Source organism: Echinops telfairi, unplaced genomic scaffold, assembly GCF_000313985.2.
Source record: "Echinops telfairi isolate 266 unplaced genomic scaffold, ASM31398v2 ScPeMD7_53;HRSCAF=182, whole genome shotgun sequence".
Taxonomy (NCBI): domain Eukaryota; kingdom Metazoa; phylum Chordata; class Mammalia; order Afrosoricida; family Tenrecidae; genus Echinops; species Echinops telfairi.
The window spans coordinates 10479899-10493246 of NW_022103951.1; the positions used below are offsets into that span (position 1 = coordinate 10479899).

General features: G+C 50.4%; 1 protein-coding gene across 1 annotated transcript in view; it reads left to right on the forward strand.

Moving 5' to 3' along the window:
- RAI2 (retinoic acid induced 2) overlaps nt 1–12775 on the forward strand; it is an 82524-nt gene extending 69749 nt beyond the window's left edge. The window contains exon 2 of the mRNA XM_004709936.2: nt 10788–12775. Coding sequence (XP_004709993.1) covers nt 10812–12401 — 1590 coding nt within the window. The 5' untranslated portion in view covers nt 10788–10811 and the 3' untranslated portion in view covers nt 12402–12775. The remainder of the gene's footprint in view (nt 1–10787) is intronic.
- Nucleotides 12776–13348: the final 573 nt, after the last annotated feature.

The following is a 13348-nucleotide window of genomic DNA, read 5'->3' on the forward strand; positions in this document are numbered from 1 at the left end:
GGGGGGGGGCGGGGGCACTTACAGAATCCTATATATGTATATTACACACCCCATCTCAAGAAATGAAATCAACAAGAATACCGTTACACTCTCCAGTTACCCCCTGTTTGCTTTTGCCCATGCTTTGTTCAGTCTCCTCCCTCCCTCTAGTTTTCCTTGATCAGCCACACTTGGCCCATCCTCATAGTCCCTTCCATTCTTCCTAGAACATCTCCCAGAGGGCTGGTTTGAATCCTGCCTAGCCAGCACCATTGTCATACAGAAATACCTCATGTTATAGATAAAGGAAAACCATCTCAGGGACATCAAACGACTTCCCCATAGGCATGAAACATCCCCATGTGTCTTGAATCTCATATCTACTTCACTGATTCAAGGGTGTATTTCTTCTCTCTCTCTCTCTCTCTCTCTCTCTCTCTCTCCCCAAGCTCCTCACCCATCGAACCTTTTGGGGGTGAGTTTATGGGTTAGAACCATTCAAAACCTTTTGGTGTTTGATGCAGGTTATAATAGAGATGTAGCAAGGGACCCTTTCGGAACTCCTAGCCTGTTCTAGTCCCAGCTACCTGATTCTGCGGGTCCCAGTGACAGCGTGTGAGAGCCAGGTGTTCCTCAGCACCCCCTGGAATGTGAATCTGAGACTATGAGTGAGAGAATGTGGTGTGGAAGGAGGGAGGTCTGGGGGTGAGGGGATGCTATGTGACCTTGTGACAAGGACTTTAACTTTTGAGCCTCAGCTTCCTTGTCTGAAAAATCAAAGGGGGGTGGCACTGGTAACTTTATGACTTATTCAGGCATGGGAACTTTAGAAGTCTCACTGGGCCTTGAGAATGTCATCACTCCTGATGAGCTGTAATATTTTTCACTCTTTCAGTCCTAACAGGAAAAAATTGAACATTCCCTCAAGAACTGTATATTTATTTATCATCCAATTATATACAAGTCCTCTATTTATTTGGAGCCCTGGTGGCGTTGTGGTGATGTGTTAGGCTGCAATCCCCAAGGTCAGTACTTCGAAACCACCAGCTGCTCCAAGGGAGAAAGATGGCACTTTGGATTGCTGTGAAGAGTCACAGTCTCAGAACCCCACAGGGCCAGTTCTACCCTGTCCTACAGGGTTGCTTTGAGTCAGTATCGACTCCATAACCGTGAGGAAAGAGGACAGCTGTTTCTTGATGGCATATATTAAGGGGGGCTTCCAAACGTTCCTGGGGAAAGTCCCCTATCTTTTAGCTCCGTGTCCCATAAACCTTTGAAGCCCTCTTGCTGTGTATCAGGGGCGTCAAAGTCAATTAAAACTCGGGCCAATTGGTGCAACAGGCAAGATTCATGCAGGCCACATCACATTTACAAATTTTGTTAAATTTACATTTTGAAGTGAGGATTCAGGAATATGGATAGGATAATTAAAACACTATATAATTGCTTTTATTTAAACATTTATTTTATTTAATGTATTTACAAAACTGAAATTATTCTTTTTTACCCAAAACTTGACAGTGCTTTCCTCCTACTAGTTTTCCAATATCTGGATTCAAAGACTGAGAACAGATAATCTTTATTATTAAGACAGATAGATGTTTATCAGTTAATCTTGATCTGTATGCCGTTTTATTTCATTTCATGGATGAAAATAGTTGCTCACACAATGGCTTCCCTCTAAAAATGTTAACTAGCGCTGCCGCTAGGTATGCTTCATCACAGCACAACCCAGAAAGCTCTTTTTAACCTTTTTGATGTTGAAATCTGTTTACATTACGTGACACAGAGAGGCAGACATATCGCTTTCCAACATCTCTGGAACTGAGTCAGCGCATTTAGACGCGTCCATAGGCCCTCAGGAAAGGCACTGGGTCGCGTGTAGACTCGTCTTCAGTAGTTAATGGGTTAACGAGGGAATTGTGTGTTCGGCATTGCCTCGATCTCCCCTAAGCGTTATTTTCTTCATAACAATTTTTTCTATTTTCATTTTATTTCAGAGCATCACGGGCCACAAAAAATTACCTCGGGGGCTGCATGCGGCCCACAGGCCGCCAGTTTGACACCCCTGGTGTATATAAAATGGGGGGAGGGGGCGGAAATGGGCCCAGCAAGGATGAGCTGATAGAAGGAACAGAAAGGAACATTTCATGCCACACCCATGACGTCAGCCTGCCGCCTCAGGGAGACCTTGGAGTACTCTGAAGTCCAAGGCTAGTCTACCACATTCCCGCCACCTCTCACAGCAAGATCCGTGCCCAAATCAGGTCAGAGCTAAGATTCACCCTCTGGCTGCTTAGGAAGAACTTCCTCCCGCTCCTCCGCTTACCCCCATCTTCATGAAGGTTGGATCCAGTCGCAATCACATGGCCACGGCTGTTCAAATAGATGCTGTAGCACTCTGGGTAACTCATTTCAAAAGCTGATTGGAGTGGTTGCATTCCTTTTGGAGGGCGGTGTGTATCTCACGATGGAAAAGGCAATCTACCAGAAGGCGAACAACTATTTTGTGTCTTCTCTGCATTTTAACCCATCTGGGAGTACATTCATGTGGTCATGATGTTCACAGCTTCGGTAGAAAGGCCCGGCGCCGATGTTTAAAGCTTAGAAAATGTAATCACTGGGGCAAGTAATTGACAATTATTACATCTTATGGGGAGAGAAAAACTTTTTTTTTCCTTTTTTACACAGCTGGAATTACTTCTTAGACATTTAGTGCAGCTCAGGTCCCGGCATGTCGTAGTAAAAGACCAAAATGACACTTTTCTCCTTTGGCACATAGTGCGTGGCTGATGATTCGTATACAGGATCAGATCAATCACTGAGGATGTAGTTTAAGAAGCAACTCGGAATCAGAAAATAGACTCAGAGTTGGATGGGATTGGCAGAGGGGCAGGTTTCTCACAGAGGTCCCTGGGAGTCAGCCAGAATCTTTTGAGCTCCTCCTGAGGCTAGGAGAATGTACGGAGAAGCTGTTGTGTGTGAGTCCAGGTAGACTAGAGAAACAAATTCATAGACCCTTATATGGGTATAAGAAAGAGCTTGATATAAAGAGTAATTGGACATTAAAGAAACTTCCCAGCCCAGTCCAGATCAAGTCCGTAAATCTGATATTAGCCCATATGTCTGATACCGATCTATAAAGTCCTCTTCAGACTCACGAAACACATGCAATGACGCCGAATGCGGGATGATCACAGGCCAGTGGGTAGGAAGTCTTTGGGTCCAGTGGCATCTCAGCACTGGCAGGGGTCCCCACGTCGTTTCTCCAGCTCAGGATCAGGGCACTAGAGTAGCTCCATGTGTCTTGTTAGCTGCAATGTCTCCCAAGGAGTGAGCAGAGAAAATGAGTGTCCCTCCCACAAAAAAAGAGTGTCTCCCACCTCCAAGGAGTAATACTGGAGTTTCCAGAATTCTCAGGAAAAGGCCATGCTCACACAGAGGCCTCAACATGATTGACAGGTTAACCCCCACCCATTCACTCTTCATTCTTTTCCAATTGACAAATGATTATATAACTCCCCACAAGGGGAGAGGTGGTAGGGAGGGAAGGTGAGGGAGTTCAAGGTGATGATGGCTCTCATTTTTCCGGGGAAGGAATCAGCGGTTGCTGAGATGCGTTGTTCTCTGGCCTTTGGTCTGGGTCCCCAACCTGAGCTGCCCATGGGAAACACTTTGGGAATATTCCACAACCCCGATGCCCGGGCTGTACCCGAGACGATTGAAATCAGAATCTTGGGAGTGGCCCCCATCATCAATATACTTGAAAGTTCTGAGGCAGATCCGTTGTGCAGCCAAGCTTCAGAATGGGCGCTAGATCAAGTCTCAGACCCTGATGTGCACTTGAAGCCCCTGGTCAATGCTGCTGAAATGCAGGCTTGGGTTCGGCAGGTCTAGGCTGTGGCCTGAGAGTCTGCATGTCCAGACCACTTCCAGGGGATGCTGCTTTGAGCAACTCCCCTTTGCCACGAAGTCAATTCCACCTCACAATGACCCAGGAGGGCAGAGTGGAACTGCTCAGAGAGTTTCTAAGGCTGCTGTCTCTACCGAAACCGACTGCCACATCTTTGTCCCATGGAGCTTCTGGCTGAGCTCAATCGACAACCCAATTTTGACCTGAAGTAACTGATAGCTGCCAACCAAACCAAACCAAACCAAACTCATTGCCATCCAGTCAACTCATAGCAACCCTATAGGACAGGGTAGAACTGCCCCCCCCCCCAGGGGGGGTATGAGATAGTAAATCTTTTGGGTATAGTAGAGAGCTTCATCTTTCTCCAGAGGGTGGCTGGTGGTTTTGAGGACTGTACCACCAGGCCTCTTCTAGCTGCTTATAGGCTCCACCGAAAACAACGTTATTGCTATTTCCAATCGGAAAATACATATCTTGACGTAATTTCATATATATAATGCATACACAGATCTAAATGCTTTAGAGAAATTTATCTTGATAGAAAAACTGAGAGGAGGCTAATAGCCATGAGAGAGGAGAGCAGACCGCATCTGCAGCTTGTTGGGACTGAAGAGGTATCCTCAGGCCCTGAACTGGCATGGAGACATGGAGGCCTGCACTAGAACTCACTAGCCCTGGAGGTGGGATCCGGCCTCATCCAGGCCAGCTTATTGCGGTCACTTCCTATAAGGCTGAGGGAATCTCCTCGGTGACCTCACTCAGGGAGTCCCAGCTTCCTCCCAGGGCTCCAGAGCCAGCCTTGGCCCCCCAGCTTGAGTTTCTATGCGGTGGAAAACCTTTCCCCCAGCGGCACCACGGGTATCCAGGCCTACATTTCCTGCGAGACACCGGGGCCTCAGTTCCAAGGGACTCATGGCTGCCCATCTAGTTTTATCTGTTGGGCAAATACTTTCATTTCACAAAATACCATTAGGCCAAGCACTAGAAGGTGATGTGGGCCGTTGAGAGGGGACTCCCAGCATGCCCCACAACTTCTGTTGGAATTCCCACCTCGGGAGCCAGGCTGGGTCTGAGGTGGTTCCAGGAACCTAAGTCAGTGTGGTAGGCACAGCCCCTTTCGGCGCTTACTTCAGGGGCAGATGGTGCGGACACCGGTCTGCAGGGAGTGTAGATACTCCACCAGTACTGCAACCCTTAGGCTGTGGCTGAGGGCATTGGGCGTGAACATATCAGGTTTATTTATGTGTGTGTGTGTGTGTGTGAGAGAGAGAGAGAGAGAGAGAGAGAGGGAGGGAGAGAGACTGGCTTTTAACTGTCCACAATGAGGAACCAGATGGGCTCTAGGACCTGGACAATAGTCTGAATTATCTGAACGGTCAAGTGTTTTCACTTTGTAAATTAAGTCGGAGATGAGTCATCATTATGAAATGCTCCTCTGTGGGGTGAACTGCAGGCCTACTATAAGACTCTCGAAGGGGATGGTTTCAGAGGCAGGCAGGGCTGCGCAAGGTCTCATAAGAAGTAGGCACCCGGCAGGGCAGGTCACGAACCACCCAATGGGGTTCGGGGCCCAAGGTCAGCTTCTTCTTATCAGCATAACTCTTCAAGTGGAAAACAGTGCAAACACCATTTTCCTTTAACTTCCTGTTTCTAAGAGTGTGAAAAAGCAACAACACAGGAACCCAAGATGAATTCATTCCTACTCTCCCTTCCCCGGGCTTTTCATGTCCCTGTCTATGGCTTTATCTGAGTTTCCCCTAGGCCAGAGGGAGGGGGGTCACCTCGCTGCCCCTCCCATGGTGCCTGTGGGCCCGGCCTTCTACTCTTTCTGTAATAGAGCTGTGGTGATCTCCATAATAACCGGTCTTTCTAGGTCTCAGTTTTCCCATCTGTTAGGGGGAAAAATAGACTATCAGGAAATGGTTAGAAATACTGTAATTCTTTAATGTCCCTTCCAGCAGTGATCTACCATGTGACTATAAGGGGGGGGGGGCAGGGGCTGTGATAAGAGGCTGAGGAAGAAAACACCAGACTCCGAAGGCCGTGGTATTCATCCGTTCACCCATTCATTCAGAAAGACTTCCAAAGCAACTTCTCTTCACCAACTACCATGCCGGGTCACTCAAAACTCACTACCATCGAGTCGATGCCAACTCATAGCGACCCTATAGGACAAAGGAGAACTACCCCTTTGAGTTTCTGAGATGGTAAAGGAGTAGAAAGCCCTGTCTTTCTTCCACAGAGTCGCTGGTGGTTTTGAACTGCTGACCTTGTGGGTAGCAGCCCAATTGGTAAAGACTATGCCACCAGTGAACTGGGATGGAATGATGAGAAAATGAGTTGGCCCGTCTAGGATGGGCCAGAGGGGTCGGGATGAGCCTAGGGCAGGTGGAGGTCCGGAGGGAGCAGAGTGGGGGCAGGAAGCTATCTCTGAGGGCAGATGAGCTGAGTGAAGGCAGAGCCCGTAGAACAGTAGTTCTCAACCTGCCTCATGCCACAACCCTTTCATACAGTTCCTCATATGGTGGTGACTCCCCCAACCATAACATTATTTTCCTTGCTACTTCATCACTGTCATTTTGCTACTGTGATGAATCTTCATGTAAATATCTGATGTGCAGGATGTATTTTCATGGTTACCAATTGAACATAATTAAACATAATTAAAGCATAGTGATTAATCACAAAACAATATGTAATTATATATTGTGAAATATTTTTGTGTTTTCTGCGACCCCTGTGAAAGGGTCGTTGGACCCACTGGTTGAGAACCGCAGTTCTAGAGAGTTCTGGCCCATGGGAGTTTGGGATAATTAGATTTTTGTCAGAATTAGACAAGGGGGAACAGGTAGCCCTTCTGTGGCCCCACAATGAATTATCCAAGACCAAATCTTGCCCCAGAGAGTCCCTGCCCTGAAACCTGAGGCCCCCCGCCCCCACCCCAGCTCTATGCAGCCCCAGTGTGGCTCCCATGAGTGAAGCCGGTGAGGACAAGGACGGCCATGATCAGAGAAAGTTCTGGTTCTGAATTCACACTGGTCCTGAGACTCCTTGGTGGAAGAAGCCAGGACACATTGGGTCCCATGTTTGGGCTACCTGTGGGCGGAGGATTAGCCAGCTATGAGCCGGTGCTCCCCATCAAGGCTGCGCCTGCCCGATGTGGCGGCCTCCCTTTCTGCCTCCATCCAGCCCCCAACCCCAAGGGCGAGATGGCGGCCGTCCAGATGCCCCCTCTTCCCCAGTTCGCCAGTGCCATCAGTCAGCCAAGGGGGAAGGAGGAGATGAGGATGACCCGCATATCCAGATTGTTTGTCTCTCCCCCACCTCCCATGATCATGGGGTGGAGGAGGAAAGAGTGGCCTCCTTTAAACCCATGAGAAAATGATGTTTTGTAAAACCCAAACAAAACATGTTCTGACGAAATCACGCCCACTCAGTGTGAGGCTTCGTCGGTGGCTCTTGTGACACTCATTGGTTTGAAGAGGTTCCACGACCCACCCTTCATCCCCACTAATAAGCAGCTTTACTGTCAAGGGAGGAGGACGGGCTGCCACCTTCTCTCCAGTCATTAGCTGCCTTCTCAGCTCGGCCTCTGGGAAAGAGAGTTGCCCTTTGAGCTTGCACTTCATTAGTGGGTTTGTATTCTCAGGGCAGCGCTGTGGCTTCCAGGGCTGGCTCCTGCGTGGCGGCGCTGGCTGTGGACTCTGAGTTCAGGGGGGCCTGCGGTCCGGTTGGATAGCAAGGGGAGGCAGCGCAGAGATGAGAGGACATCAATGGGGGTATGGTGAGGTGGTGGTGGGCCTCCTCTGCTTCCTCAGGTCTCGTGTCACTCCTGTTGGGCCACGATGCTTTGTCAATGGTGGAAGAGGTGCCCCGCTTGTCTCCACAGGCTCTCCGTCCAGGCCTTCTTCAGCTGGGGAATCAGGCAGGTCCAAAGCCGTCAGGTCTGGGGAGGCAAAAGTGAGCCTCTGGGCCCAGGCTGCCCCTGGCTTTTGCTTCAGGACTATATCCCAGCAGGGCCTGCTTTCCGTCTGGCTCTGACTCTCTTCCCAGCAGCCCAGAGACACCCGCGGGGATCTACCTGCCTCCCTGTAACTCGTGGGGGGTGATGTACCCTCCCACCCATGTGACATCTGCCTCGGGAGGGCAGGCTGGGGGCGGGGGGTAAGCTGGAAGTAGGTATCACCCATGGCTGATGGGCTTTGGGCTACATGCTGAGGGACAAGAACTCTGGTGTCCCTTCAACACTTTTCCCAGTGAGGAAGGCAGAGGAGACCCCCACTGGGGACCCCAAATGGAACAAATGGTTTCAGTGCATTTCCTGGAAAGCACACCATTGCCACTTTGCAAGAATCTGACCCCCAGTGCTCTCCCTTGCATACTTCTGAGGCCGCATCACATACGCTGGGGTGGACGAGAGGCTGGGGAGGGCATGGAGGTGTGGGCTCCCCACCTCCCACGTAGGAGGAGTCTGGAACCCAACAAGGGATGTCCTCCCACCTTCCTGGAACCTTAAACTAGCTACTTAACCTTCCAGTGGAATCCGTTTTCTCGTCAGTAAAATGAGGAGACGTATAGGACCCTTCTTTCTGGGATGTTCCATGGATTGAGTGAGATTGTCCATGGAGAGCGCTCAATGAGTGGGGCTGGAATATAGGGAATGCTCAGCCAGTTGCAAACCGTGCTATCCGCAAGAGGTGCCTGTTTCTAACTGTGAGGAGGAGGAGGAGGGTTCTGGCTGGGCCGGGAAGGGAGCGAGGCTTGGCCTGTGGAGACGGGATGGAGTTGAAGGTTGGCTGCGGGTGGAGGTAGAGAAGCATCCAGAAGCAACCCTTGATAGGAGCACAACCTCACAGCTCGAGAATCCTACAGTCACAGAAAGTCCAAAGATGACGCCGAACAGTTTCTGACTTTCCCACTGTTTGACCTCTGGGGCCATGCTGACGTTGCTTGGCGGGGATGGCCACCAGAGTCTTCTGTGGCCATGGCTGCCCTTGTCCTCACTACCCTCACCCAGCTCACCTCACCTTGAGAGCTCTGATCATTGCTGAAGTCCTCAGGGCTATGTGGTAGTGGCCGACAAGGCTTTGTCTTGCTGGTGTGAAACCTACCCAGACTTACCTTTGGTGCCTTCTCGTGCTAACCAAATCCCTCTCATCGAAGGCACGTGCCTGCACTAGACGAATCTTCGCAAAAGCAAGAACCTTGTGGGTCCCACTCTTGAGAGCGTCTCCAGCCCCCGACAAAGTGCTGACACACAGAGGCACTCGGCAAGTCTATTTGCTGGAGAGGCAAAGGAAGGAATAAATAAATGCTGTGTTAGAGGCATTGCCACGTTCAGGGCTGGGTCAGGGAGCACTCCTCTTAGGAAAGAACCAGTCCGTTGTGCTGGGACAAGCCCCCGTAGTCTCCCTGGGGATGGGGAACCTCCCTGATGTCTGCCCTACGAGGGGGGTTCTTGGTAATCAGGGGGATATTGGGCCTTTTGTGGCTCCCAGAGGCACTGTACCCATAGGGAGCCATGCTCCCAGAGTCTTCCCGAGAGGCATTGCCACGCACCCTGCCAAGAGCATCATCTGTCAGGCATTCTCCACCAAGTTGTGTGCACAGCATCCTGCCCGTTCCCTCCCTCCGTTCCTTCTGCTTCAGAGAAACTCCTGGCTCTGTGCATCTGACACGTTCAGAGAGGCTGGCAGTCTTGCCGGAGTTGTTCTTTTGTTCAAGCTGTCTTCCTGTAGCCGGGCCCAGTTTGTTTGTTTCCAAGTCAGTGGTACTCTGAGCTGCCTCTCTCCATCATCAGTGCGGAGCCTGTGTGCATGATCTGGAGGCGGAGGAGAAGAGAAGGAGATGGCCAGAGGACTCCAGTCCTCGCCAGGTCCGACAGGTCTGGCTGGCCCAGCCTCTGAGCTGCCCTAGGGCCACCCAGCAAAACCGATGACTGTCGATTTCTCATTGAGCCCCATCCAAACTCCAGGGCTGCACACGCCAAGGCCTTCTGGTCTCTCCGGAGGTGACCAGATGTCTGGGGAGGTGCCCTAGACAGCAAGCACACTTCTCACAGCGTTGAAGATTGCTTTTGTTGACCAAGGTTCCATCTCCCCAGCCCTCATCTGGAGAGAAGTTCAGAGAGGCCGCGAGGCAAACAGAGGACAGATTGGGGGGTGGGGGGGGCTCAATGCTAACTGGGCCCAAGGGTCATTCTTAGCCCTCATCAGCCTGCTCCAGGGAGTGGCTTTTCCCATGGTTGCGAGGAAAGAGGACTTCATCAGCAGGCGAGAGACAGGGGGCAACCAGGACCACCCTTGCGTATGTAGACTACATAAGTAGACTGTCCAGCTCATGAAAGCAAGTTTTGGAGGAAGTGTTACTGCCAATGTTGTTTACCGGGCGTTCCAATCTTAGGATGGTGACCCTCTGCCTTCACAGAATTCTGATGTAGCAAAGGTTTTCTTTTCTTTTTTTACCCTTTCTTTCCTTTTTTTTAAGGCAAGGAAGTCTGTGCTGCTTATTTGAACTAAAACAAATCAAATCTCCTCATATCTTAAGTGTCTCATACTACCACATGGAATGCAACTTTGTTTTGGTGGAAGGCTTAACCATATAAGCTGAGTATTAGGCTGAAAAATACTCTTGTTTAACCTCACTTAGTTCTTTCATCGTGACATCATCTGTGTTTCTAGCATAATCATCTGTTACACTGGGGCTCTCCGCCCACCGCTGATGGTGTGGGTGTATATATTAGACCCCATCTATACTGGGTATGTATACACAGAGAGATGGGTTGTGCCCCCCGCTTGACTAAGATATGGAAACGCTTTAAAGATGGGGCGAGCACACTTAAGGCTATGATAAATGAATCTTGAGGAGGACTCAGATTATGTGTTCTGTGTTGCAGGCCAAGTGAGCTCAGCACCAAGTGATGGACAACCTGCAGGCCCAGAACCTCGCCATGGACTTGACCGACTCCCCTCCCGCCTTGGCCAATAACAGACTGGAGAATGGGATGGCCCAGCTGATCACCACCGAGGCCTGGAACATCAACTCCACTGACCTGGTAAAGAAGGCCCTGGTGACCGTGCCGGCCCCGTCCATGCTGAACCCCCCTGCCGAGTCACAGAGCGGCATGGCTCTGAAGGTGGCAGCCACCGTGCTACAGCCGCTGTGCCTCGGGGAGAGTCCAGTGGTGATGCCCATTCACATGCAGGTAGAAGGAAGCTCTGCACCCGAGCTCAACCCCAATGCCAATGCCACCTACGTCATGACCGCGCAAGGCCCCGTTCAGCTGCCCGTGGTCCTGGAGCAGCACGTCTTTCAGCACCTCAACTCCCCTCTGGTCCTGCCCCAGGAGGGCCCCTGCTCCTCCAGTGCCATCCACAACAACCTCTTCCCGGGAGCCGAAGACCCCGAGGTGCAGCCTCAGCTCCTGGACCTGAGGCTCCCCAGCCAGCCCCAAGAGCCCACACTGCCCTTTGAAGCTGTGCTCCAGAATTTGTTTCCCGCCCAGGGTGCTCTCGGTCCCCCACCCTGCCAGCCTCCTTCGGGCTATCCTTCTGTGTCCCCCCAGACCTTTAACTCCCCCTTGTCACCGCTAGTCCCACCGGCCACCCTCTTGGTGCCCTACCCTGTGATCGTGCCCCTGCCAGTGCCGGTCCCCGTCCCCATTCCCATCCCAGTGCCTCAGAGTTCCGAAGCCAAGTTCAGCCCCAGTTTCCCCAAGCCACCATCCTCCTTCAGCCTGCACCCCTTTAAAGGCCCCCAGACCCCTCTGGAAAAGGACGAACTGAAACCCTTCGACTTCCTCCACCCCAGAGAGTATTTCCAGCTCAGCCGCCATACGGTCATCAAGATGGGGGGTGAGAATGAGGCCCTGGATCTCTCTATGAAGTCGGTGCCCTGGCTCAAGGGTAGCCAAGGCTGTCCCCCAACCTGCCAGGAAGATACAGTGTTAGACCTATCGCTGGCAACCCATCGGAAAGTTGAGCCTCCCCCAGAGCCCCTATATGACAGCCGCGTGTTAGCAAGCAGCCCAGGCCGCCCCTCAATGGAGAAACGTCCCAGTGGCACGGAAATGCCCTTTCCCATTGCCACATCCCACGCAGCTCCCACCATAATGGAGAACTGCATCAGCAATCACGATGTCCCTGAGATGCGGAGCAAACCTAAGCACACCAGCGGTGAGGTCAAGGCCGAAGATAGCATGGAGATTGTGAGTGAGTCCCAGGCAGCCAAGGTCATTGTCTCAGTCGAAGACGCTGTGCCCACCATCTTCTGTGGCAAGATCAAAGGCCTCTCGGGGGTGTCCACCAAAAACTTCTCTTTCAAAAGGGAAGACTCCATGTTGCAGGGCTACGATATCAATAGCCAAGGCGAAGAGGCCATGGAAAACACAGAGCCCCATAGGAAATCGGTAAAGAACCGGAACATAAAGTTAAAGAAAGTGAACTCCCAGGAAATCCACATGCTCCCGATCAAAAAACAACGGCTGGCCACCTTTTTCCCCAGAAAGTGAAGAATGGCTTTTTAAAATTTTTAGGATTATAATATGGGGGAAGGTGCATTGGTTTTATAAAAAGGCATTTAAAACAAATTATCTTTGTTAATTATTTCGGGGAGTAGTGGGGCAGAGGGGGCGACAAAGCGGCTCTAGAAGCCTGTAAGCTAGGATCATTTTCTTTTTTTAATTGTTGACTTTTCACAAATGAATAAATAAGAGCAACCTATTTTTCAAGCAGATTGCACATTTTTTGCAGCTTTAATGGAATATTGGGTGAATCAGAGGGGGTTAAAAAAAAAGCTATTTTCATTGCCACAAAGTGCTTTGATGATGTAATACCTAATAAAGGGTAGGATGAATATTTCACAATAAATGTTTGTTTGCACTAATTGGCTGCCGTCTTCTATCATTTCTACATATCTTCTTTTACTAGGATGGTTGGACCCCCAAGTCTGTCACTTATAAAGCACTACAAGTTATCTCAGTATATTGGACAAAGAACAATACGGGTACTGTTAGTGTCCATTGAGTCCCTTCTGACCCATGGTGCTCCCTAGGTGTCTTAGACTTCTAGTGCAACTGCAACAGAAGTACCACAAGTGGATAGCTTTAACAAACAGAAAGAGATTTTCTCACAGTTTCAGAGGCTCAAACTCACTGCCATCGCTATCATTCTAACTCAAAACTACACAGTAGAACTGTCCCTGTGGGTTTCTGATACTATAACTCTTTAGAGGAGGAGAAAGCTTCATCTTTCTCCCAGTTTGGATGCCTGAGCATCAAATTTGGGGCACCATCTCTGGGGAGGGCTTTCTGTGGGCTTTGTCTTTTCGGCTTCTGCTTTCTGATTCCTAGATGTTCATATGGGTTGGCATCTTTCTTCCTCCAGGTCTGCTCATTTGATCTCTTTTCTATCTCAGAAGAGATGGACTCAAAACACACCCTGTACTAACCCTGCCTCA